Source organism: Nomascus leucogenys, chromosome 24 (assembly GCF_006542625.1).
Source record: "Nomascus leucogenys isolate Asia chromosome 24, Asia_NLE_v1, whole genome shotgun sequence".
Taxonomy (NCBI): domain Eukaryota; kingdom Metazoa; phylum Chordata; class Mammalia; order Primates; family Hylobatidae; genus Nomascus; species Nomascus leucogenys.
Genome location: NC_044404.1, coordinates 22949128 through 22971866, shown reverse-complemented (window position 1 = coordinate 22971866; position 22739 = coordinate 22949128). Strand labels below are relative to the sequence as shown.

Sequence of the window (22739 nt, the reverse complement as noted above, 5' to 3'; positions counted from 1 at the left end):
GACAGAGTCTTGCTCTGTCGCCCAGGCTGGTGTGCAGTGGCGTGATCTCAGCTCACCGCAACCTCTACCTCCTTGGTTCAAGCAATTCCCCTGCCTCAGCCTCCCGAGTAGCTGGCATTACGGGCGCATGCCACCTCGCACGGCTAATTTTTTGCATTTTAGTAGAGACGGGGTTTCACCATGTTGGTCAGGCTGGTCTTGAACTCCTGACCTTGTGATCTGCCCGCCTCGGCCTCCCAATGTGCTAAGATTACAGGCGTGAGCCACTGCACCCGGCTGCCAGCTTGCATTTTCTAAGCACCTGCTTCCTTTATATCTCCCTCAACCTTCCTACCAACCCCCAGTGTGTAGGTGAGAAAACGGAGGCTGAGGGAGGTACTATGATTTGACCAAGGTCACAGAGCTTGTAGGTGGCAGGCAGACCTGGGTATCAGTCCACAGGTGACTCCGAAGTTGGCCATCCTGCCCCTTGGTCCCTGCTTCCCTATTGGGACATGATCTATTCCTCACCCTCCAGATTACCCCACTTGGCTAGTGGGGCCGGTGGAGAGGGGGTGCTAAGGTGACAAGCAGAGGTGGCTGGGCACTTACTCCATCATCATCTGAGACACGACGTCAAAGGAGGTGAAGCCGGCATTGGCGAAGCTCTCCTTGTACTGCCCCATCTTGATGGCCTCCAGCCACTCATCCACCGTGTTAAAGCTGGTGTAGTCGGGGATCGTGCGGTCCAGCAGCGGCAGGTTGATGCTGGGGTTGGGGGTGGGCGACAGAGATGGTCAGGGCACCTGTTTGCAGGAAGCGTGCAGGGACATGCCTGTAGGCTGCGTATGCGTGAATGTGCACGTGTGCATCCATTTACGTGAACACAGGTGAAGGGGTATGTACATGAGTATTTCTGCATGAGTGCGGGCATGGGTTTGAACCGGTGGAAACATGCATGCATATATATGTGAGTGTCTGAGAGCAAGTGTGTGTTCAGAACTCAAAGCCGGGGCCAACTGGGAAGTCTAGGGAAGGCGCTGCAGGGATGGCCGAGAGGCTGGACCTCGGGAGTGAGGAGGGGAAGACACAGCTCCATGCTTATTTTCAGGAGGAGGGATTTCAGCTAGACCAACCACTCTGGTTATTCACAGTTTCCTCTCCCAGTGCCATTCTCCATCCTTCTCCACCCTGGTTTGTGCTATAGGAAGCTCACCTTCTGGACTGTCCAGAGACTGTATCTCCAAAGCCCAGCTAAGGCTGGTGGCGCTAATGGGAATGACTTCTTGGCTGGCAAAGAGTGAAATGGCTCTCATGAGGTTTCAAGCTCAGAGGGATTTGATCTGGAGAGTTAGGGGTGGCTGACACAGGGTCATGGTGAGGAGAGACAGGCAGAAGAAAGCACGATGATCTGTTCATAAGAATGTGCTGGAGGAAGGACTTTGGCCCAAAGGGTCTCTGGCTACAGCCAGCCCTGGATCCTAAGGACACCTGGCCAAACGCCCCTTTGAAACACTGTGGGGTTGTGGGTCCTGAGGAGTAAGTGTGTGACAGCCACCCAAGGAAGGCAGAGGAGAGCTGCTGCCTCATGGAGCCCTGCCCTGGGAGGCTTGAGCCTTGAGGAGAAGGGAGGCACCAGGTCCCGGAGCGAACACCCCTCAGGCCGAGCCCGTCTCTCGGGCATGGGGACGCTGACTCAGTGTGGGGGCACAGATGGGTGTACGGTGAGTACAAACTTCTGAATGGGTGTGTGTGTGCAGGTGCCTATGGATGTGTGTAGGTGTGAGAGCCTGAGACTGTGTGTGTGAACAAGCATGAGTGTTTGTGCCTAATTGTGTGTTCATCTGTGCATGTAGGACTGGATTTGTGTGAGCATGTGTGTGATGAGGATATAATGGAAGTTAGAGGGTCCAGGTTTGAGTGTGAGGGTAGCTAGGAAGGAAACTTAGTGACAGGCATATCTATTCATGAACTAAGATTCTGATCCTTTGGTAATTTTATTTTTTGGATGGAGTTTCACTCTTGCCACTCAGGCTGGAGTGCAGTGGCACGATCTCAGCTCACTGCAACCTCTGCCTCCTGGGTTCAAGCGATTCTCCTGCCTCAGCCTCCTGAGTAGCTGGGATTACAGGTGCACGCCACCAGGGGCTGGCTAATTTTTGTAAATTTTAGTAGAGAAGGGGTTTCACCATGTTGGCCAGGCTGGTCTCGAACTCCTGTCCTCAGGTGATCCACCCACTTCAGCCTTCCAAAGTGCTGGGATTACAGGCGTGAGCCATCTCTCCTGGCCTTCCTTTGGTAATTTTTCTTCATTGTCCTCTCTGACCATGCTTTAAAAGATGCCTCCTCTGCCCCTCACAGGGTATGTGTCCTTTTCTTCCTCTGGGTGGTCTGTGTCCTCTGCTCTCCTGCACCCTAAGGCAGGGCAGATACCCAAGAAACACTAGTCCTGTCCTTCCCCATCCCAAGCTGCAGTAAGGAAGAGCATTTGCCTGAAGTGGGGGCAGAAGAGATGGGAGACGGGAGGAGGGGCAGGGCCTGGCTGGGGCAGGGCCAGGGCGGGGCCTTACCCAGAGGACAGGGGCGCCATGGCTTTGAGGCTGTTGGGATTGCGGATCATCTTGTCTAGCGTGTTGACAATTTGGCCGAACTTGGGCCGGTGATTGCGGTCCTTCTGCCAACAGTCCAGCATGAGTTGGTGCAGGGCGCTTGGGCAGTCCATGGGCGGTGGCAGCCGATAGTCCTGCTCAATGGCATTGATTACCTGGGACAATGCAGGAGTGGAGTGGGGTTGGGTGGATGGGCTGAGGGCATCTACCCTCTGCCAGGCCCATCTTGCCCCCAGTACATTGCACGTCTGACCTATTTAGTTGCTGTGGCAACCACTTTCACCTCCTGGAGGCAGCCCCAGGGATGGGATGACCTGGGTTTCCACCATCTAGACACTTAATCTGACATGGCAGCTGGGTTCCTGCCCCACCCTCTGCCAATCTTGGGAAATCCAGTGCCCTGAGATAGCTTCTCCCCAGGGTCCACCAAGATGACCCTCCTGTGCCTGATTCCACCAGCTCCTCCCTCTTTCCCGTCTGTGAGCCCCCTCTTGGCTTGGATGACCCCAAGGCCTCCCCAGTCTGCCTCCTTGCTTGACCCCATGTGGCCACATGCTTGATTTTAGTGCCATTTACAGCTCCAGGTATGAGATACCTCCCCCCATCAGGCCCACACCATGGCCTCAAGCCTGGCTGGGGCTCCCGCCCACCATCTCCACCTGCTTCTCTGTCAAGGAAATGCATCCAAACACCCCTCTCAGCCTGTCCTGCCACCACGGCCAGATTCACCTTCCACAGCTCGACTGCGGGTCACCCTCCCTGTGTAAGAAGTTTCTTCGAGTCCTTCCTGTCTTCATTCTTGCTAATGGAAATCCCTTGGTTTGGCTTCAATCCCGCATTAGCCCACCTCAGCCTTTGCACACACTGTTCTTTCCCACTGGAAGCTCTCAAGTCTCCACGTCCTGCGACCTTTCGAACACCACTTGTCCTGTGATCACTTCCTGGCTGATCTTGCCCATGCCGCCGGTGCCTCAGTGCCTCCAGGCTACTCTGATTTAGCACCTGATTGTAAAAGCTCCTGATCATAACATCTGGTTCCCTGAATAATCGTCTTTTCCCCCAGTTAGGTGGTAAACACCTGAAGGGCAGATGTGGTCTCATTTGGGGCTGGCCACAGGTGCATGTATCCTGAAGACGTGCTGATGTGTGGATGGGTGGCCTTTCCTACTTCCTACCCCCCGGAGAGTCCAGGGTCCTGTGCAGACATTCGAATCAGCCACCATCAGGCTGGCAGCTGCCCTGGGAGCCAGGCCCATGATCTCAGAAGCCTATGTTCCACACTCTGGGAGACTGGCACAAGGCCAGGAGCACCGATCTTCCCTCTCCCATCTGGCGGGCTGGAGAGGCCTTGCCCATCCCCTTGGAGACTTACGTCCTGGTTGGTCATGTCCCAGTAGGGCCGCTCCCCGTAGGACATCACCTCCCACATGACGATGCCGTAGCTCCACACATCACTGGCCGAGGTGAACTTTCGGTACTGGATGGCTTCCGGGGCTGTCCAACGGATGGGGATCTTCCCGCCCTGGGAGACAGAAAGAGGAGGGTTTGTGGGTGGGAGGCTTGCCTGTCTGACCTGTTAATCCTCCCACCTGTGCCCTGTGATGCCCCAATCTCATGAGGCACCTCATTGTGCCCCAAACTCACCATGCAGCTTCAGACCACTGGGCATTCACGCCTGCTGCACCCTCTGCATGAAGTGCCTTTTCCCACACTGCCATCTGGAAACCTCCTTCTCATCCTCGAGTCCCTCCAAAAGCCTTTCTGAGCTCCCAAAGAATTGTCAGCTGCCCTCAATCCCACAGCTGTGCCTTATGTCTCCCCATCAAGGAGGCATGTCTCACACAGCACAGTACTCAAGTGACTTGCCTACTTGCACCCGTCTCTGGGCTCTTTGTCCTTTCAGTTTAAAACCTTCAACAACCCTTGCTGCTTTCAGGAGAGAGTCCTGAACTTGGGCATTCCAGGAGCTCCAAGGTCCAGCCCTGTCTACCTCTCCAGCATTACTGCTCACTACCACTGCCCCTACAGCTTGTATTCCAGTCACAGGACTTTGCCATGAGAACATGGCATCTGACAAACGTTTCCAGGCCCTTCCGCTCTCAGCTCAGATATCAACCTCTCTGGCAAGCCTTCCTCTGCCTCCAAGGCTGGCTGTCCTGGCTTACAGCCCTGTCACTCCACATGGCTCTGCACATTTGTTCCCCACCAGTGTGGGAATTGCAAGAGGGCAGGAGCTGTGGTTCCTGTCTCCCTGTCTCCAGGGCCCAGGACAGTGCTTGGCCCAATTGGGCATTAGTGAAAGTGTCTTGCAGGGAGAGATGGACACTCATGCCCTCTTCTCTGGCTCTGTGACTCCCGTGTTCCCTGCCTCCATCTTACCAGGGCGCTGGTGTAGGTGGGGTCTGAGGTGTCGTCCTCTAGAAAGCGTGAGAGCCCAAAGTCCGACACCTTGCAGACCAGGTTGCTGTTGACGAGGATGTTGCGGGCAGCCAGGTCACGGTGAACATAGTTCATGTCTGCCAGGTACTTCATGCCGGCTGCGATGCCCCGAAGCATGCCCACCAGCTGGATGACTGTGAACTGCCCATCGTTTTGCTTTGGGAGAAGTGGGGAAAACAGAGTAAACAGAAGAGCAGGCATCAGAGCTCTGCATCACCCTCACAATGGGAAACCAGAACAGGGCCCTGCCAGCCTGGCTCTGGGCTCCCTTGGGGAAGGACTCAGATGCTTCAGGACCCCGGAGAGGCCCATCAGAGGCCAACTTCAGGGTGATGGTGAGAACACAGGCTTTGAAGCAGACACGCTTGGTTTGACTCTGGCTCTGTTCCTCCTTGGCTGTGCCACCTTGGACATGTGCCCTAATATCTCCGAGTCTCAGTTTCCTCGTCTGTGTGTTAAATGGGCCTAAATCACACCCATCTCCCAGGGCTATTCTGGGTTATACAAGAAGGTGCATGGAAGGTGCCTGGCACATGTTAGGTGCTTCACAAATATTTACTGAATGGCAGCTGGTCCAATGGCCTGCTTCTGATGCCCAGTCTGGTGCTTTGTCTGGTTGGTTGACTGTGGTCTCCTGGGAGACCTTGACACTTTCCTCTGTTCGCCTTGTGCTCTGAACTCCTCCCACCAGCCTATAGCGCTTTGGTGAACTCCAAAATCTGGTAAAAACCTGGATGAGAGGTCAAGACACTTGGTTCCAGTCCAGGCCTCATCTTGACCCTCTGGGTGACTCTGGGCAAATCCTACCTCTCTTTGAGCCCGTTTGTGCATAATGAGAAGGCTGGCTAAGAGCAGGAATGGAGACAGATTTCAGATGTGTGCCAACTCTGATCAACTGATTGTGGCTTCCTGGGGAACCATACTGAGAAGAATTCTGGGACTGCTTCTGGGCTTAGTGGATAAGAGTGCTGGGATTGATTAGCAGTGCCTGCCATGGGTAAGGGAATGGAAAGTGACAGCCTGCAAGCCATTCCTGACCTAGAGCTTTTCCAAGACCCCTTCAGGCTCTGACAGTATAAAGCTATGCCCATCATTCCTTTTCCTGCCCCATTTATGGGCCCCAGCCCTCTTGGCTTCGCCTACCCGGAGAAAGGAGTCCAGGGAGCCATTCTCCATGAACTCAGTGATGATCATCACAGGTGTGCTCTTGGTCACGACACCCTCCAGGTGGATGACGTTGGGATGGTCGAACTGGCCCATGATGGAGGCTTCGCTCAGGAAGTCCCGGCGCTGCTTCTCCGTGTAGCCCGACTTGAGCGTCTTGATGGCCACAAAGATCTCTCTCTTGCCTGGCAGCTTCAGGTGGCCACTGCAGACCTCACCAAACTCCCCTGAGACAGAAACACCAAGACAGGCAGGATGTCACTTGCCAGGTGGAAGGGCCACCTCCCTGTTCCCTGTCACGGCCACTCACGGGGCCTGCAGGTACATTTTCTTCTCAATGGCCCACTCATCCTTGCAGACACAGAACCCCTTCAAGAATGTCAGGGGTCCAGAAAAGTCCCAGCCACCTCTGGGAGAGGACAATGCATTCCTCATGGTTGTTCTCTGGTTGTCCGTGGCTGGGCATGTGGGTGAGGGTGCAGGGGAACCCGGGAGATGGGGAAAGGCACTGGGATACATGGGGGGAGGAAGGAAAAGCACTGGACCAAGAGTCCAGAGAACTGGGCTCCAGACCCAGCTCAATCTCTGACTCACTGTGCATGTCCCTTCCCAGCCCTGTGCCTCAGTTTCCTCTTTTGTCAGTGAGGTGGTTTTACTGGATGACCTTTGAGGGCCCTTCTTTCATGGTCATTCTGAACCTTCAGGCCTTGGGGGGTCCTTTGAGGCACCTGTCCCACACCCTACCTTCTGCCCCAAGGGTACACATTAGGGTGGTCTCGCCACCCATGGCTAAGGTCATTGTACATGTGAGGGTACCAGTCACCTACCTGCTCCGATCACCTGCTCAATTTTGACACAGGAGATGTCAATTTCCTTGGCAAACTCCCGCACTGCCTCGTTGGGGTCCTCGTAGGTGAAAGGATCGATGTAGATCTTCATGCCTGGGGTCACTAGGGGACAAGACCAGGCTCTGTCACATGCACTGATTCAAGATGCACACAAAAAGGAAAAGCGGGAGCCAGTCCCTCCATGGAGGGAAATCCACTCCCACGTAGCCCCCGTAAGAACTGGGCAACTCCCTGCGGGTCACTTGACCTCTCTGGGTCTTACTGAGCAGATGGGCGTGAACCGAGTAGGAGGTGAGGGGAACAGAGACCAGCAGGGGTGGCAGATAGGTCTTAGCTCTTGTTCCAACTCTCATTGATCAACAGTGGTTTTCTGGAGCAGCTGAGACTGGCAGGACTGATAAGCAATGTCTGGTATGGGCGTGGGCACAGAAGGATAAATGGATTGATAGGTGATAGAGAATCAAGGGGTGCAAAGTAAACGAAGAGGGGGGCAAAAAGGAAGGGAGCGAATTGGAACTAAAATACAGAAAGAGCAGGCAACAGACCGTGTTGTTTTTGGGGTTCTGCTAAGGAGAGCTCCTCCTTGTCTCTCCAGGCCTAATTCAAGACTCCTCCTCCCCCAGGGTCCCTTTCTAGCTGCCCAGCCCTCCCAAATGGGCCCCCAAAGCCTTAAGGGGCCGCCCCACTCACCAGGGACTGAGTGTCCACAGCTGCTGGGCCACCTCCCAGGTTCCCCTCTAGCCAAGTCTTAACCCCTTCTGGATCCCTGATTTTCTGGTAATCAGCATGAAGCTAGACAGGGGGCATATGATTCCTGATCTGATGCGTATTTTAATTTTATTATTATTATTTTTTTTTGTTCTCCCTCTCTTCTGTCCCACACTTATTTTTTTATGCACTAAGAGAAGAAGGTAACCTGGATGTCAAAGACCCAATTCTGAACAGCCAGCACTGAGTCAGCAAAATGCTTTGAAAGAAGGGAAAGATGACCCATCTATCTTCCACCTCCCAGATAGACAGCTGGTCTTCCAACACCCAGACCTCCCGGTCCTCCCTGAACCCAGGCTTTCCTCTGGCTCTTCCAGCATCCTGCTCACATTCTCCTGCCACTGCAGGAGCTGCAACTTTGGAGGTAGGAGTTCTAGGAGTTGGGAGCTGAAATCCTTGGGTCACCATAAGGCTTGGCTGGCTGGTGCGTGAGGCCATCAACCCTGCTCAGCTGTGTGACCTTGGACATATGAGTTGACCACTCTTAGCCTCTATTTTAGACATTCCAGGAATCTAGGCATTAGAACATGTAATATAGGGGTTGGCGAATTGGCTTACAGCCTATTTTGTAAATAAAGTGTTATTGAAACACAACCATGCTCCTTCCTTTGCCTGTGGCTGTTATTAAGCTATGACAGCAGAGTTGGGTAGTTACAAGAGAGACCCATAAGGACTAAAACATTTACTATCTGTTCCCTTACAGAAAAATTTGCCAACCGCTACTCTAACACATTAGCTTTATTTGGGATTATTTGTGTGGGTATTTGTTTAACCCTTGAGGTCAGGGTTTCTTAATTTGGGTCTGTGAGCTACTTAGCAGTCCTAAGTACGAGCAGTAGGAGATCTGGTAACCTCCTGAGATGGGATGCATTTACTATGATTGTCCTTTTCTATTCAAAAAGTAATTCATGCTCCTTCTAAAGTCCAAAAGTTATGGAAATAAATATTGTCAAAAATAAAAGTTCTCAAAAAATCCATCCTTGAGTATAGACCTCCGGATTTTTTTTAATTAATTTTTTTTTTTTTTTGAGACAAGGTCTTGCTCTGTCACCCAGGCTGGAGTGCAGTGGCACGATCTCGGCTCACTGCAACCTCTGCCTCCCGGGTTCACGTGATTCTCCCACCTTAACCTCCCAAGTAGTTGGGATTACAGCCATGTGCCATAACACTCAGCTTATTTTTTGTATTTTTAATAGAGTTTTAATAGGTTTTGCCATGTTGGCCAGGCTGGTCTCTAACTCCTGACCTCAAGTGATCCACCTGCCTCGGCCTCCCAAAGTGCTGGGATTACAGGCATGAGCCACCGCGCCTGGCCTGACCTCTGGACTTTTAATAATTTTATACATGTATATGTTTTTCTGGCCATAGGCTCCAAAACTTTCAGCAGAGTCTCCCAGGAGTCTGAGGCCCCCAAAGAGGCTAAGAACCACCATCCAAGACTGTGAGTGCCTGGGAGGAGGAAATGGACACGCGTTTTTTTTCTGATTTCTCCCTCCCCTGGCACATGCATAAAGCTCTGCACACAGCAGACACTCAATGTCTATAGGGCTGAGCAGAATCCAAATGACACAGAGAGAATCACAATAGCAACTGTCACTTACTGCGCCCTTTGTGCCCAACACCATGCCAGGCTCTTTATATGCCTTATCCCCTCCACTCAAAAACTCTTACAGGAAAGGACAATTATTCCCATTTCACACATAAGGAAACTGTGGCTCTGAGAGGCTAAGTCATCTGGCCAAGGCCACACAGCTAGCAAATGGCACAGCCAGGATTTGAACCCAGGTCTGTCAGACTTGAGCCTGGGGCCAGTACTCCTAACCACCATGTTCACTGCCTCCTGGATGAAATACAACCAGAATCTGGTCCATGCCTCCTTCTGGAGTATTCCGCCATGACCATCTCCTTCCCCAGCAGCCTTCTCAGAGCCAGGGCATCGGCTCCCTGGGGATGCCCTCTTGCTTGCTCAGACACAATGCATATGCCCTGTGGTTCTTGACAACTGGCTTTCAGCCCCCCTTCCAACAGGACTCAGGGAGGCCCTTTCTGATGGGGACAGAGGACAGGAATGGGTTGACTCAGGGAGGTAAGGGGAAGCACAGCAGCTCAAACCCTCCTTGGTCACCTCCACTGCCAAGCAACTGGATGCCATCGTCATGCTGTGGCCAGCAGCACTGGTCAAGAGGGCCTCTGCTGCTTGCAGGACAAAGCTGCATGCCCCTGCCTGGCATTCCCAGCTCTCCATGGATTGGTCTCACTTCCAGCTCCCTGCTCCCTAGATGCCCGCTCACAGGACTTATTGACCCAGGGGTTTCAGACACACTTCATTATTTCCTGCCTCCATGCTTTTGTTCATGTTGTGCTCTCTACCTGGAACACCCTCTCCTCTTTCTTTTTGTGACCAGATCAAATGCCATCCCCTCTGTGAAGACTGCCTGGATTGCTCCAGGGGAGACTTGTACCCTCTTCTCAGGCTCCCACAGTCCTGAGTCCACGCCCACTCTTATGATCTTGATGTCTGTATGGCTTTTCTACCATGTACCAGGGTTCCCAGATATGTATGCCCACAGCCCCCTGACACTCCTTTCTGGAACACTCTGCTGCCCGTGAGGGCTTAGTTTACCCTTTTCCCCAGGAAGACCGAGGCTGTGTCTGTCTTGTTCATGCTGAATCCCAGGGCTTAGCACACAGTGGGTGCCCAATAAGTGCTTATCGAACACATAATAGCATTACTACGTGTCTTGAATGTCTTTGAGAATTTGATGAAAATTATGAATCTGCTCCTTGGAAAAGTATTCCTGTGTGTGTGTATGCTCCCATATCTCACATATAATTTTGGGGTATTGGAAGCTCTAGGGGTCTTTAGACCCTAAGCTATAAGCCCTTGCTTTAGAATGTTGGCTCTGGAATACTTATGTGAAGGTGGTATACAGTAGATGCTTAGTAAACACTTATTAAATAGACATTCAGCATAGGCCTTGTTCTAGGCACTTCATAGTTTTTGATCCAATTAATCCTCCTAACAACCCCACCAGGTAAGTGCCATTATTAGGCTGATACCTTATGAAACTGTCAATATTTAACTGTTTCTGACCTACAAAAATAGCAATTTCATTTGGTACAATCACATACGATGCCTGTTTTTCAGATGAGGAAATTGGCATAAGAAAGGTTAAATGAGTTGGACACTGTGGCTCAAGCCCATAATCCCAGCCCTTTGGGAGGCTGAGGCAGGAGGATTGCCTGAACCCAGAAGTTTGAGACCAGCCTGGGTAACATGGCAGAAACCCATCTCTACGAAAAATAAATAAGTCAGCTAGGCATGGTGGTGCAGGCTTGTGATCCCAGCTACCTGGGAGGCTGAGGCAGGAGGATTGCTTGAGCCCAGGAGGTAGAGGCTGTAGTGAGCTGTGTTTGTGCCACTGCACTCCAGTCTGGGTGACAAAGTGAGACCCTGTTACACACACACACACACACACACACACACACACACACACGAGGTTAAATGACATCAACACAGCTAATAAATGGCAGAAGTGGGGTTTGAACCCAGGCTGGCTACAGAGTCTCCACTTGTAACCCTCAGGCTGCCAGTTTCTTCCAGGGGCTTCCCCAGTCTGTCTCTTGGAATAAAAGGTGAGTGAGTGCCTGGCGGCCAGAGCCTCCAACAAGCCTGGCTCTCAGAAGGGGCACTTGCTGAACCAAGGTCGGGTGAGGACCTCTGCAGGCAAAGGCTACAGAAAATCCTGGGCTGTTGTTCGGATGATTTACAGCTGTCGGCCACTGGCTGTTGCTCTGCCCTCAAATGCGAAATTCACAATGAGGGAAGAGGAACCAGGGTGCAGAGTTCTGGGTCTGAATTCTGGCACTGCTGCTAATTCTGGTCACAAATCAGCTGCTTTGTGAGTTTGAAGCCAGGATCAACCACTGTGTTGATCCAGCTGTGTGCCCGTGGGCAAGTTACTTAACCTCTGTGTCTCACTTTTTTCACCTACCCAGTGGGTATAATAAACAATACCTACCTCCTAAGGGGGTTGCAAGATTAAACGAGAGTATCTTTTTAAAGGGCTCAGTACAGTAGTTGGCAAAAGGAAAGTGCTGAATAATTGTCAACTGTTGCAAAGAAGAGCTGGCTATTATTAAATATTATTCCAAAGCACTTTAACGTCCCTTAATTCATTTAATCCTCACAATTCCGTGACAAAAGTATCATTCTTGCTACTTCCCATATAAAGATGTCAAGGCTCAGAGAGGTTTGATGGCTTCCCTGAGGTCACCCAGCTGGCCAGTGGCAGAATAGGGATGAGAAACCAGGTCAGTCCCTCTGGCTCCACATCCAGGCATCACAGACCTTGGCACTCACTCAGCACCTGCTGAATGATGGAAACCATGGGGCCGTGTGGGTGATTACAGGCCAGTCACATGGATCTCTGGGCCTCAGCTTCCTCTTCTGTCCTGACCACGCAGGGTGGCTGGGTGGATATGGGATCACAGGGCTGGCAGTGCTTTGAACAGAACAAAGTTCTGCTTGGATCTAACGTTAGAGCTTAGGATGCAGGGAGGGGGATCTTAGGCCTTAAAATGTGCTGATCTAGGAACAAACCCTGGGGTCTATTTTAAAAATAGACCTCACCTGTTTCCTTATTACTGACTCACGCACCACATAGCGATGCTCCCCAATGGCTCCAGGCGACGGAGCATGGGAGCCTATCCCATTCCAGCTCAGTAGAACGGAGCCAGCACAGGATGCCAGCTCTGCAGCCAGACAGCTGGAGTTCATACCCCTGCTCCATCCCTGAGCAGCTGTGCAACCTCTGTGCCTCAGTTTCCCCATATTCATAGTGAGAAATTATAAGGATCAAATGAATAAACACCTGTAAAGCATTGAAACAATTCTTGGCACACAGAATGCATGCAGTACGTCTAGCCACATCTATGATCATGATTTCATTACTTGGGGCAATAAGAGGGGATGACATAATTTATAATCTTTCTTTTTCTTTTTTTCGTTTGAGGAGTCTTGCTCTGTTCCCCAGGCTGGAGTGCAGTGACGTGATCTCAGCTCACTGCAACCTTCACCTCCCAGGTTCAGGCAATTCTCCTGCCTCAGCCTCCTGAGTAGTTGGGACTATAGGCACCCGCCACCATGCCCGGCTAATTTTTGTATTTTTAATAGAGATGGGTTTCAGCATGTTGGCCACACTGGTCTAGAACTCTTGACTTCAGGTGATCCACCCACCTCGGCCTCCCAAAGTGCTGGGATCACAGGCGTGAGCCACTGCGCCCGGCCAAAGATATCTTAGAGTCCTAGCCCCTAGTACCTCTGTGTAATCTTATTTGGAAATAGAATCTTTTTTTTTTTTTTTTGAGACAGGGTCTTGCTCTATCACCCAGGCTGGAGTGCAGTGGTACGATCTTGGCGCACTGCAACCTCCGCCTCCTGGGTTCAAGCGATTTTCCTGCCTCAGCCTCCTGAGTAGCTGGGATTACAGGCGTGGACCACCACACCCAGCTAATTTTTGTATTTTTAGTAGAGATGGGGTTTTACCACGTTGGCCAGGCTGGTCTTGAATTCCTGACCTCAGGTGATCCACCCACCTTGGCCTCCCAAAGTGCTGGGATTACAGGCGTGAGGTACCGCACCCGGCCTTATTTTTCATTTTTCTTGGGACAGGGTCTCACTCTGTCACCCAGGCTGGAGTGCAGTGGTGAGATCATGGTTCACTGCAGCCTTGACCTCCTGGGCTTGAATGATCCTCTCACCTCAGCCTCCTGAGTAGCTTGGGACTACAGGTGTGTGCCACCATGCCTGGCTAATTTTTACATCTTTTTGTAGATATGAGGTTTTGCTATGTTGTCCAGGCTGGTCTCGAACTCCTGGACTCAAGTGATCCTCCCGCCTTAGCCTCCCAAAGTGCTGGGATTACAGGCATGAACTATGGCACCTGGCCTATGACCTTTATTTTTAATGTACAGGTGACTTTTATTTCTGTGTAGTTAAATGTGTCCACCTTTTTCTTAGGAGTTATCAATTGCTTTCATGTTTAGAAGGTCCTTTTCTATTTCCGTATTGGTTAATAGTTGCCTAAATTATCTTCTGGAAATTTTAATGGCTTAACTATTTTTACATATATGCCCCAAACTATTTTTTTTTTTTTTTGAGATGGAGTTTCACTCTTGTTGCCTAGGCTGGAGTGCAATGGCATGATCTCGGCTCACTGCAACCTTCACCTCCTGGGTTCAAGGGATTCTCCTGCCTCAGCCTCTGAAGTAGCTGGGATTACAGGCACACACCACCATGCCAGGCTAATTTTCTATTTTTAGTAGAGATGGGGTTTCACCGTGTTGGTAGGGCTGGTCTTGAACTCTCAACCTCAGGTGATCCGCCCATCTTGGCCTCCCAAAGTGCTAGGATTATAGGGGCGAGCCACCGCGCCTGGCCCCAAACTATTTTTTCTTTTTTTTGAGACGGCGTTTTGCACTTGCTGCCCAGGCTGGAGTGCAATGGCGCGATCTCGGCTCACCACAATCTCTGCCTCCCGGGTTCAAGCGATTCTCCTTCCTCAGCCTCCCGAGTGGCTGGGATTACAGGCATGCACCACCACGCCCGGCTAATTTTGTATTTTTAGTAGAGACGGGGTTTCTCCATGTTGGTCAGGCTGGTCTTGAACTCCCGACCTTGGCCTCCTAAAGTGTTGGGATTACAGGCATGAGCCACCGTGCCTGGCCAGCCCCAAACTATTTTTAAGCCCAGGAACTTTTACTTCAAATCATGTCTTACCCAGAGGCTTCGTACCTGGAGCTCCTAGACTCTGCTCATTCTTACGTACCCACATCCAATCCTGCAGCAAATCTAGTGGCTCTGCTTTTGAAATATGTCAGAATCCAACCACTTCCCACTACCTTCTCCCTGCCACTCGGTCTGGCCACCATCATGTCTTCCCTGGATTCTTCCAACAGCTACCCCACTGGTCTCCCTGCATAAGCCCCTTTGGTCCATTCTCCAGGCAGCAGCCAGAGAAGTCCTGCCAAGGCCGTAACTTGGAGCATGTCATCCCTCTGCTCAGAACCTTCCAGCAGCTCCCCATTTCACTCAAGGAAAAGCCAAGGCTTTGCTGAGCCTGATGAGAACCTGCACGTTGGACTCCCTCAAAGCTTCCATTTCTCTCTTTGCTCTGCTCCAGTCACACTGGCCTCTGCTGTTCCTGAAACCTGCCAGGAAGCTCCAGCCTCAGGACCTTTGCATTGGCTGTTCCCTCTTCCTGGAATGCTTTTCCATCAGATACCTCTGAGCAGCTCACTCCCCCAGCTCTTTTGTATCTTTGTGCAAATAAAACCCTGTCAGTGAGGCCAACCCAAGCTGTCCTATTTAAAAACTCCACGCTGATCCCCACAAATCTCAGTCCATTATTGTTCCACTTTGTCTTTTTCCTATAGCACTTTCATCTTCAAATATACCATACGCTTCTGCATTTGTGACATGTATTTTTCATTTCTTTCTTTTCTTTTCTTCTTTTTTTTTTTTTTTTTTTTTTTTTTTGAGACTAGGTCTTGCTCTGTCACCCAGGCTGGACTGCAATGGTGCGATCTGGGTTCACTGCAACCTCAGCTCACTGCAACCTCCGCCTCCTGGGCTTAAGCTATTCTCCCACCTCAACCTCCCAAGTAGCTGGAACTAGAGACGTACACCACCACACCCAGCTAATTTTTGTACTTTTTTTGGTAGAGACAGGCTTTCATCATGTTTCCCAGGCTGGTCTTGAACTTCTGTGTTCAAGCGATCCACCTGCCTTGGCATCCCAAAGTGGTGGAATTATAGGCGTGAGCCACCGTGCCTGGTCTTATATGTTTTTTATTTATTTTTTTATTTTGAGACAGTCTTGCTCTGTCACCCAGGCTGGAGTGCAGTAGCACCATCTCTGCTCACTGCAACCTCTGCCTCCTGGGTTCAAGCAATTTACCTGCCTCAGCCTCCTGAGTAGCTGGGATTACAGGCACACACCACCATGCCTGGTTAAATTTTGTATTTTTTAGTAGAGACAGCATTTCTGCATGTTGGCAAGGCTGGTCTCAAACTCCTGGCCTCAAGTGATCTGCCTGCCTCAGCCTCCCAAAGTGCTGGGATTACAGGCGTGAGCTACTGTGCCTGGCCTTATGACATGTATTTTTTTTTTATTCCATGTGCCTCCCAATAGAATATAAGTTTTTCAAAGGCCAGGATATTTGGTTTGGTTACTCGGGGGTCCCCAGCACCTAGAACAGTGCCTGGCATATGTGGTAGGCCCACGACAGATGTGTGACAAGGGCAGGGATATGATGATGGGCCTCTGTACCCAGGGGCAGCCACCTGAGGAACCTCAGGGCATCCCACTTTGTACAGTTTGAGAATGAATGTTAGACCCATTTAGAACTCCTTTTTGCTGAGTGAGCTGAAGTAAGGACTAAGCTTCTTGCTCTCCTCCGACTCCCTGATTACTGGTTCTGCCCAGGTCAAGTGGAGAGAGGAATCTATGATCTACTTTTCTCTCTGGCCCTTCAGGAGGGGACATCTGTGTGTGTGTGGCACATACATCCCCAGCCCTGGCCTGATGTAGGATGGGACGGTGGGAGAAATGAGGGCACTGGGTAAGGGGAAGAGGCCACCAGAAGAGTCACTGGGGAAGAGCAGGGGTCTGGAGCCACAGAGTGAGAGGAAGAGAAGGAGGAAGGGACTCCTGCTGCTTTTCTCACCTCCTGGGCCAGAGCCCAGGGTCCTCATCATCTTATTTATTCAATTTGATTCACTTATTTATTCTGCAAATATGTCTAGTGCCTACTATGTGCTGGGCACCATGCTGGTGCTGGGGAGACATGGTAAATATCAGACACAATTCCAGGTCTCCAGCGGCCCCCACTATCACGGTGGTGAGATAAGAAACAGCCACCTCAATGCAGCCTGCGAGCACAGATGCGGCCCCTGAACCCAGGATGGGGTGGGGTCAGGGAAGGCTGCTTGGAGGAGTCTGTGTATGGTGAGGCCTGAGGGATGAGTAAGAGCTACATGGGTAAAGGGAAAGGGGGAGAGCGCTTGAGGCAGAGGGAACTGCACTTGCAAAGGCCTAAGTTGAGAGTGAGCTTCGCGCAACCAGGCAACCACTTGCCATTGTCTGCCTGCAGCATGGCAGACGGAGGTCAGAGATGGCTTAAGAGGTCACTGGGGAACCGACAGTGAAGGGCCCAAGGGTTCCAGCCCGCTGGCGCGTGTACATACTGTGGCCACTGGTGTAGTGTTGCAGCTTGTCCGTGTACTCCGAGTCGGCACGCTCAAACCCCCGTCTTCTGGAACAAGAGCAAAGGGCTGGAGCCACCTGGAGGCGCCCAGGGAGCTAGGAGCCACAGTAGGTGATGGGGAGAGGGTGGGCAGGCCCTAGAAGCCACACCCTTGCCAGAGGGCTCCCTGCCTGCCCCTTCTGGCCCCATTTGTCCCTTCCCACTCCTCCCACCTCAAGTCCAGGTTCACATCTTCCCCAGTTCCCCCTCCAGCCAAGCCCCCTTCAAAAAGAAAAGTCATCTTCCAGCCATGGCTTCTGGCCCTAGAAACCCCAGGGGCTTCTGTCCACCTGAACTTATGGTTCAGTCTATTCTGAAATGGGGAACTCTTTAAAGAAGACGAGAATCTTTCTTTGCATTATACCCAGCAGAAGTCAAGGAACTGGCCCCACCCTCTTGCCTTTGCTTGTGCTGTCCTAGCCACTTGGGAGGTCTCTCCCCGCTCCTCCTCGTAAGTCTTCCCCATCTTTCCAGCACCTCAGCCAGGGGGACTGAACTCATGCAGAAAGCAGGACAATCTGTATACCCCTTCCACCACCCACTAAACTCCCAGCATCCTACAGTCTTTCTTGCCCACTGCGTTGGTGTCTCAATGTGCCCCCGCTTTCAATAGTGGGCTTGTCAGGGGCGATGCCTATCCCAAAGGGATGGATTGCACATGGTGGCCACTTAGGTAGTGGGAGGCCACTTGAAACCTTCCACTTCCTACCCACATCTCTCCCTGCAATTGTGAGAACGCCTCCTCGGTTCACCAGCACTGTAGAGGAATGACTGAATAGAGGGAAAGAAGCCATCTGGGACAGCCAGGCCTGGCCAAGCCTGGAGACCCCACCCACCTGTTACACACGATGGCGATGACAACCACAGCAATGAGGAAGACCAGGCCAGCGGCCGAGGAGCCGATGATGAGTGGCAACTTCTCCTGGATGCTTGTCTGGTACTCGGCTGGGGAGAAAGCATGGTAGGGCATTCTCAGCCTGGCTATGGGAGTCTTAATACCCCTGTCCTCTACCCCCTGCCATGCTGCTGGGTCTCCTGGGATCCCTAGGCTCTGTTCCTGCCCCTGACAGAGCACCTGTCACATGCCCATGCAGAAAAGGGGCTGTCACTGACTCACAAGTAACCCTGGACAAGTCCATGAACTGCTCCAATCCTCAACTTCTCATCCATAAAATGGGCCTAATTCCTACATCTCAATGTTGATGTGAAAATCAACAATAATAACAGCTGACACACACACGGGCAGTTAAAAGCACAGACTCTGGAGCCAGACTCTCAGGGTTTGACTCCCGATGGTGCCACTTACTATCTGTGTGATAGTAAGGCAAAGTGACTTAGTAAGGCAAAGTGACTGTGTGATAAGGCAAAGTGACTTACCTCTTTGTGCCTCAGTTGCCTTATCTGTAAAATGGGGAGAATAATAGTTCTCATCTCAGGATTGTTGGGTAAAGCACTTAGAACAACACGTGGCACCTAAGCAAGCATTCAATCAATATTAACTATTCTCATCCCTGAGTGTTTTATGTGTCACTCACTGTGCTAAGTATGTTACGTATCTCGGAACAGTCCTATGATTACCCCATTTTACAGATGAGGAAACTGGGCTTAGTGAGGTCATGATGTGCCTGAGATCACAAAGAAAGTAGCACCCCAGCCAGGCATTTGAACCCAGGTCTGCTTGATCCAAGGGTGGGAGTTGAATTGGGAGAATGCAGAAGATACACTTGGCATTAGCCTGGCTCTTGGAAACCACCACTCAATGCCATTAACACTATCATTGATTTACATTTTATTATTTTTACTTCTTTTTTTTTTTTGGAGTGGGAGTTTCACTCTTGTCACTAGGCTGGAGTGAAATGGCATGATCTCGGCTCACTGCAACCTCTGCTTCCCGGGTTCAAGCGATTCTCCTGTCTCAGTCTCCCAGGTAGCTGTGACTACAGGTGCCTGCCATCACGCCCAGCTGATTTTGTAGTTTTAGTAGAGATGAGGTTTCACCATATTGGCCAGGCTGGTCTCGAACTCCTGACCTCAGGCGATCCACCCGCCTTGGCCTCCCATAGTGCTGGGATTACAGGTGTGAGCCACCGCGCCTGGCTATTTTTACTTCTCATCTGTCTCACTGACCAGAACAGGAACTTGCTGAGATCAGGAACGCGCTCTGGGACCTTAGCGCCCACACTTGGCCTGATAAGTGGCAAGGCCTCAGCCACATTTGTCGAATTAATAAAAGGATCTTGGGACAGTCTCCCAGTTCCCAGTCAATGACACTCACCCAACATGGAAAAAGACTTAGAGAGGTGAAAAAAGCTGCCACGAGGAACAGAAAGATTACAGAGGAGGTGAGTGCTGGAAGAGACGGTAGAGCTATATATATAGAGGATTTTTGTGATAAGGCAAGAATTTAGGAGTCCAGGAGCCTCTGATACGTTCAACCAGGCAAAGGCCAAGGCACGCCTAGTGGTTAGAGCAGATACTAATAGAGGATGCTGGAATCTGGTCAGATAGAGCCACCCTGGAGTTTGGCTGGCTGGTGAAAGGGATTCTAGATACACAGCAATGACAAACTGACTTACCTACCATCTGGTGAGTTCTGATATGCTTGGGACCTAGTGCCAACCCGGTGCTAGGTCTCTTATTCTTACACTAGTTTGATAATGATGGTGATAATGAGATCATTGTTATCACCTCCATTTATAAATGAGAAAGCCGAGGGTTGGAGAGGTAAGGTGACTTGTTCAGGTATATACAGTTAGGGCTAAATCAGAAATGGAATCCTCATTTCTTTGGCTTCAGAGCCCACATTCTTTAAACTGTGCTGCTTCTAAAGATTATTAGAGCAGGAATGGTGCTTAGAGACCATGTAGTTCCAGAGTGGGAAAGGTAGCATACAGGCTACAATCTCCCATTCCCTTGCCTGGAGCAGACAGTACTAATCTATCCCAGAACTTCTTCCTGCTGAACTCACATGCAGCTTCAGAATCCTTCTCAGTCCAGTTGTAAGTCATTGGAGTTGGGTATGGATAAAATATGCTTACTCTTTCAGATTGAATGTGATGCTTTCATTTTACAGATGAGAAAAACCTGGACCAAGGAATGCGTGACTTGCTCAGAGTGGCTCTGGAAGTTAGGGCTGAGCTCCCCAGAGTCCTGGGAAAGGAAGTGGCCTGGCTGACACAACGGGAACAGAAACAGGGCTTTTATATATGGTTGTGCATAAAGGTTCAAAATTAGGAGGGAGGGAGGGCTGACATCTAGAAGGGAGTGCCTTTTCTAATCTGCACAAAGGTGCTTCGTGGGACTGGTGACCCTTGAGTTTGTTCTGTTTGTGGAGTCTGTGCCCTCCTCTTGCCCGCTGGACTCTGCTCACCTTCTGTCATGGTCTGGAAGTACATCTTGCCGCTGTAGCGCCCGTAGCCTGCCACGGTGCGTGCCCGCACCTGGAAGACATAGATGGCGCCGGCTTTGAGGCCCTGCACAGTGACCGTGTTGGTGGGGCTTTTTATGGCTGTGGCGTTGTACTCACTGAGCTCCTGTCGAGGAACAGAGAAGAAAATTAATGAGGTTGTGGCTCATAGTGGACCCAGAGCCCACTGCCTGCTCCTGCCACACTGGGGGCAGGTCTGGCCATTGGATAAACATCTATGGTTCCCAATTCTTCATCCCCTCCCTGTAATAGAATTATGCCTTTTGCCATGTTACTTTTCAACACTGCCCACAAAAGTAGGCAGAGTATATGTCTCTGTCTTATGGATGTTGAATTTGTCCACATGACTTGTGTTGGCCACTGGAACATTCTAGTGGACATGATGCAAGCAGAGGCTTTACAGATCCCTGCCAATTTGTCTTGGCCTCTTGTGCTTCTGCCATAAGAGGAGCTTGCACTGGGTAACCACTGGCTCCAGAATGAGAAACAGGAGGAGACCATGACCCAACACTTAGGATGAAACAGGGCCACCCCTATTGACCCACAGATATAAACCCATGGCCAAGAAAAATAGCCACTTGTTGTAAGGTGTTGGATTTTTGGGATTGTTTGTTTTGCAGTGTTATCTCAGGAAAAGCTGACTAATACACATGTATTGAGTGGTTCCTATGTGCAGACCCTGAGGACTATACTGTGAGTTCTTGGAGACCGAAGGGAGAAGGCCCACCTCATCCACTTCTGCATCCCCTTCCCTGCCCTATGCCTTGATGAGTTAAGTGTAAGAGCCCTTGTTCAGCCTCAGCACACTTGGGTGAGTCAAGAACGAAGGTCCAGAAGGGAAAATGATGCTCAGGGTCACTGTCAGTTCAGGGTTGCTTTGAGATTCAAAACCAGGCTGGATACGGTGCCTCACACCTGTAATCCCAGAACTCTGGGAGACCAGGGTAGGAGGATCACTTGAGCCCAGTAGTTTGAGACCAGTCTGGGCAACATACCAAGACCCTTTCTCTAAAAAAAACCCAAAAAAATTAGCTGGGTGTGGAGATACATGCTTGTGGTCCCAGCTACTTGGGAGGCTGAGGTTAAAGGATCACTTGAGCTTGGGAGGTCAAGGCCACAGTGAGCCATGATTGTGCCACTGCACTCTAGCCTGGGCAACAGAGCAAAACCCTATCTAAAAAAAAATACAACCAAAAAAATAAAAATTGAAACCAGAGTCTTGCATGGAGCTACCTCTAATGTCCATGCCTTTGGGTACCCCAAACCTAGTGTCTTCTCCTTTGAGAGATGAAGAACACCGACTCTGGCTTCCTGAGTGCTACCCAGGGTGATCCAAGGAGCCTAGGACAGGACAAAGATCCAGCTGCTGCAGTGGGAGTGGAGATGTGGTTGGGTCGGATACAGATGATGCTCGTTTAGACATCTGTCAGCCGCCCGGCAAAACTTCCCCAAATATCCTCTTTGCACTAGGCTGGGACTGGGGTTCTACAGGGGGCTAAGGCACAGGCCCTGGCCTTGGAGAACTCAGTCCAGAAAAGCAAGCAGCGTGAGAATCCCAACCCTCTGAAGATCATGAAGCTCCTGAGAAAGTTTTTTTCTGATGAAAATCTGTGAATGCTTATCCAGAAGAATGCACACCTAGTTGTACATGCCAGTCACATACACATCACAGAGTGCACGGAGCCCTTGAAAACCTTCCCAAAACAATGAAGATTCAGTGCGTGCAACGTTATTACAGGCTTTATAGCAAGCTGCAGCCAGACTTCTTGGGTTCAAATCCTGGCTCTACTACATATTACCTCTGTGACCTTGGACAAGTTCCTTAACTTCTCTGTGTCTTCATCTGTAAAAGGGGGATAGTAACAGTAGCTACCTCAGAGTTTGTTCAGATAATAAAATGAATCAATAGGTATAACAGGCTCACACTGATGGGGCAAGCACATGCTGAGGGGCATGTGACCTGGTCTGGGACGGGGGCTGCATTAGTCCGTTCTCATGCTGCTATATGGACATACCCGAGACTGGGTAATTTATAAAGGAAAGAGGTTTAATTGACCCACAGTTCCTCATGCCTGGGGAGGCCTCAGGAAACTTACAACCATGGCAGAAGAAGAATCAAACACATACTTCTTCACATGGTGGCAGGAGAGAGAAGTGCCGAGCAAAAGGGGAAAAGCCCCTTATAAAACCATCAGA

The 22739-nt window shown here is 50.8% G+C and overlaps 1 protein-coding gene across 4 annotated transcripts in view; it reads right to left on the bottom strand.

Moving 5' to 3' along the window:
* EPHB2 (EPH receptor B2) overlaps window positions 1-22739 on the bottom strand; it is a 208160-nt gene that overhangs the window by 8330 nt on the left and 177091 nt on the right. For 2 of the 4 annotated variants that reach the window (XM_030805558.1, XM_030805556.1), the window contains exons 7-15: window positions 20487-20649; window positions 17953-18061; window positions 17058-17122; window positions 7019-7141; window positions 6171-6418; window positions 4968-5183; window positions 3961-4110; window positions 2550-2743; window positions 592-747 (exon numbers count right to left, since the gene is read on the bottom strand). In XM_030805558.1, the coding sequence (XP_030661418.1) occupies window positions 592-747; window positions 2550-2743; window positions 3961-4110; window positions 4968-5183; window positions 6171-6418; window positions 7019-7141; window positions 17058-17122; window positions 17953-18061; window positions 20487-20649 (1424 nt within the window). Of the gene's footprint in view, window positions 1-591; window positions 748-2549; window positions 2744-3960; window positions 4111-4967; window positions 5184-6170; window positions 6419-7018; window positions 7142-17057; window positions 17126-17952; window positions 18062-20486; window positions 20650-22739 lie in introns of all 4 variants that reach the window. The other 2 variants (XM_030805557.1, XM_030805559.1) reach the window with 2 other exon arrangements.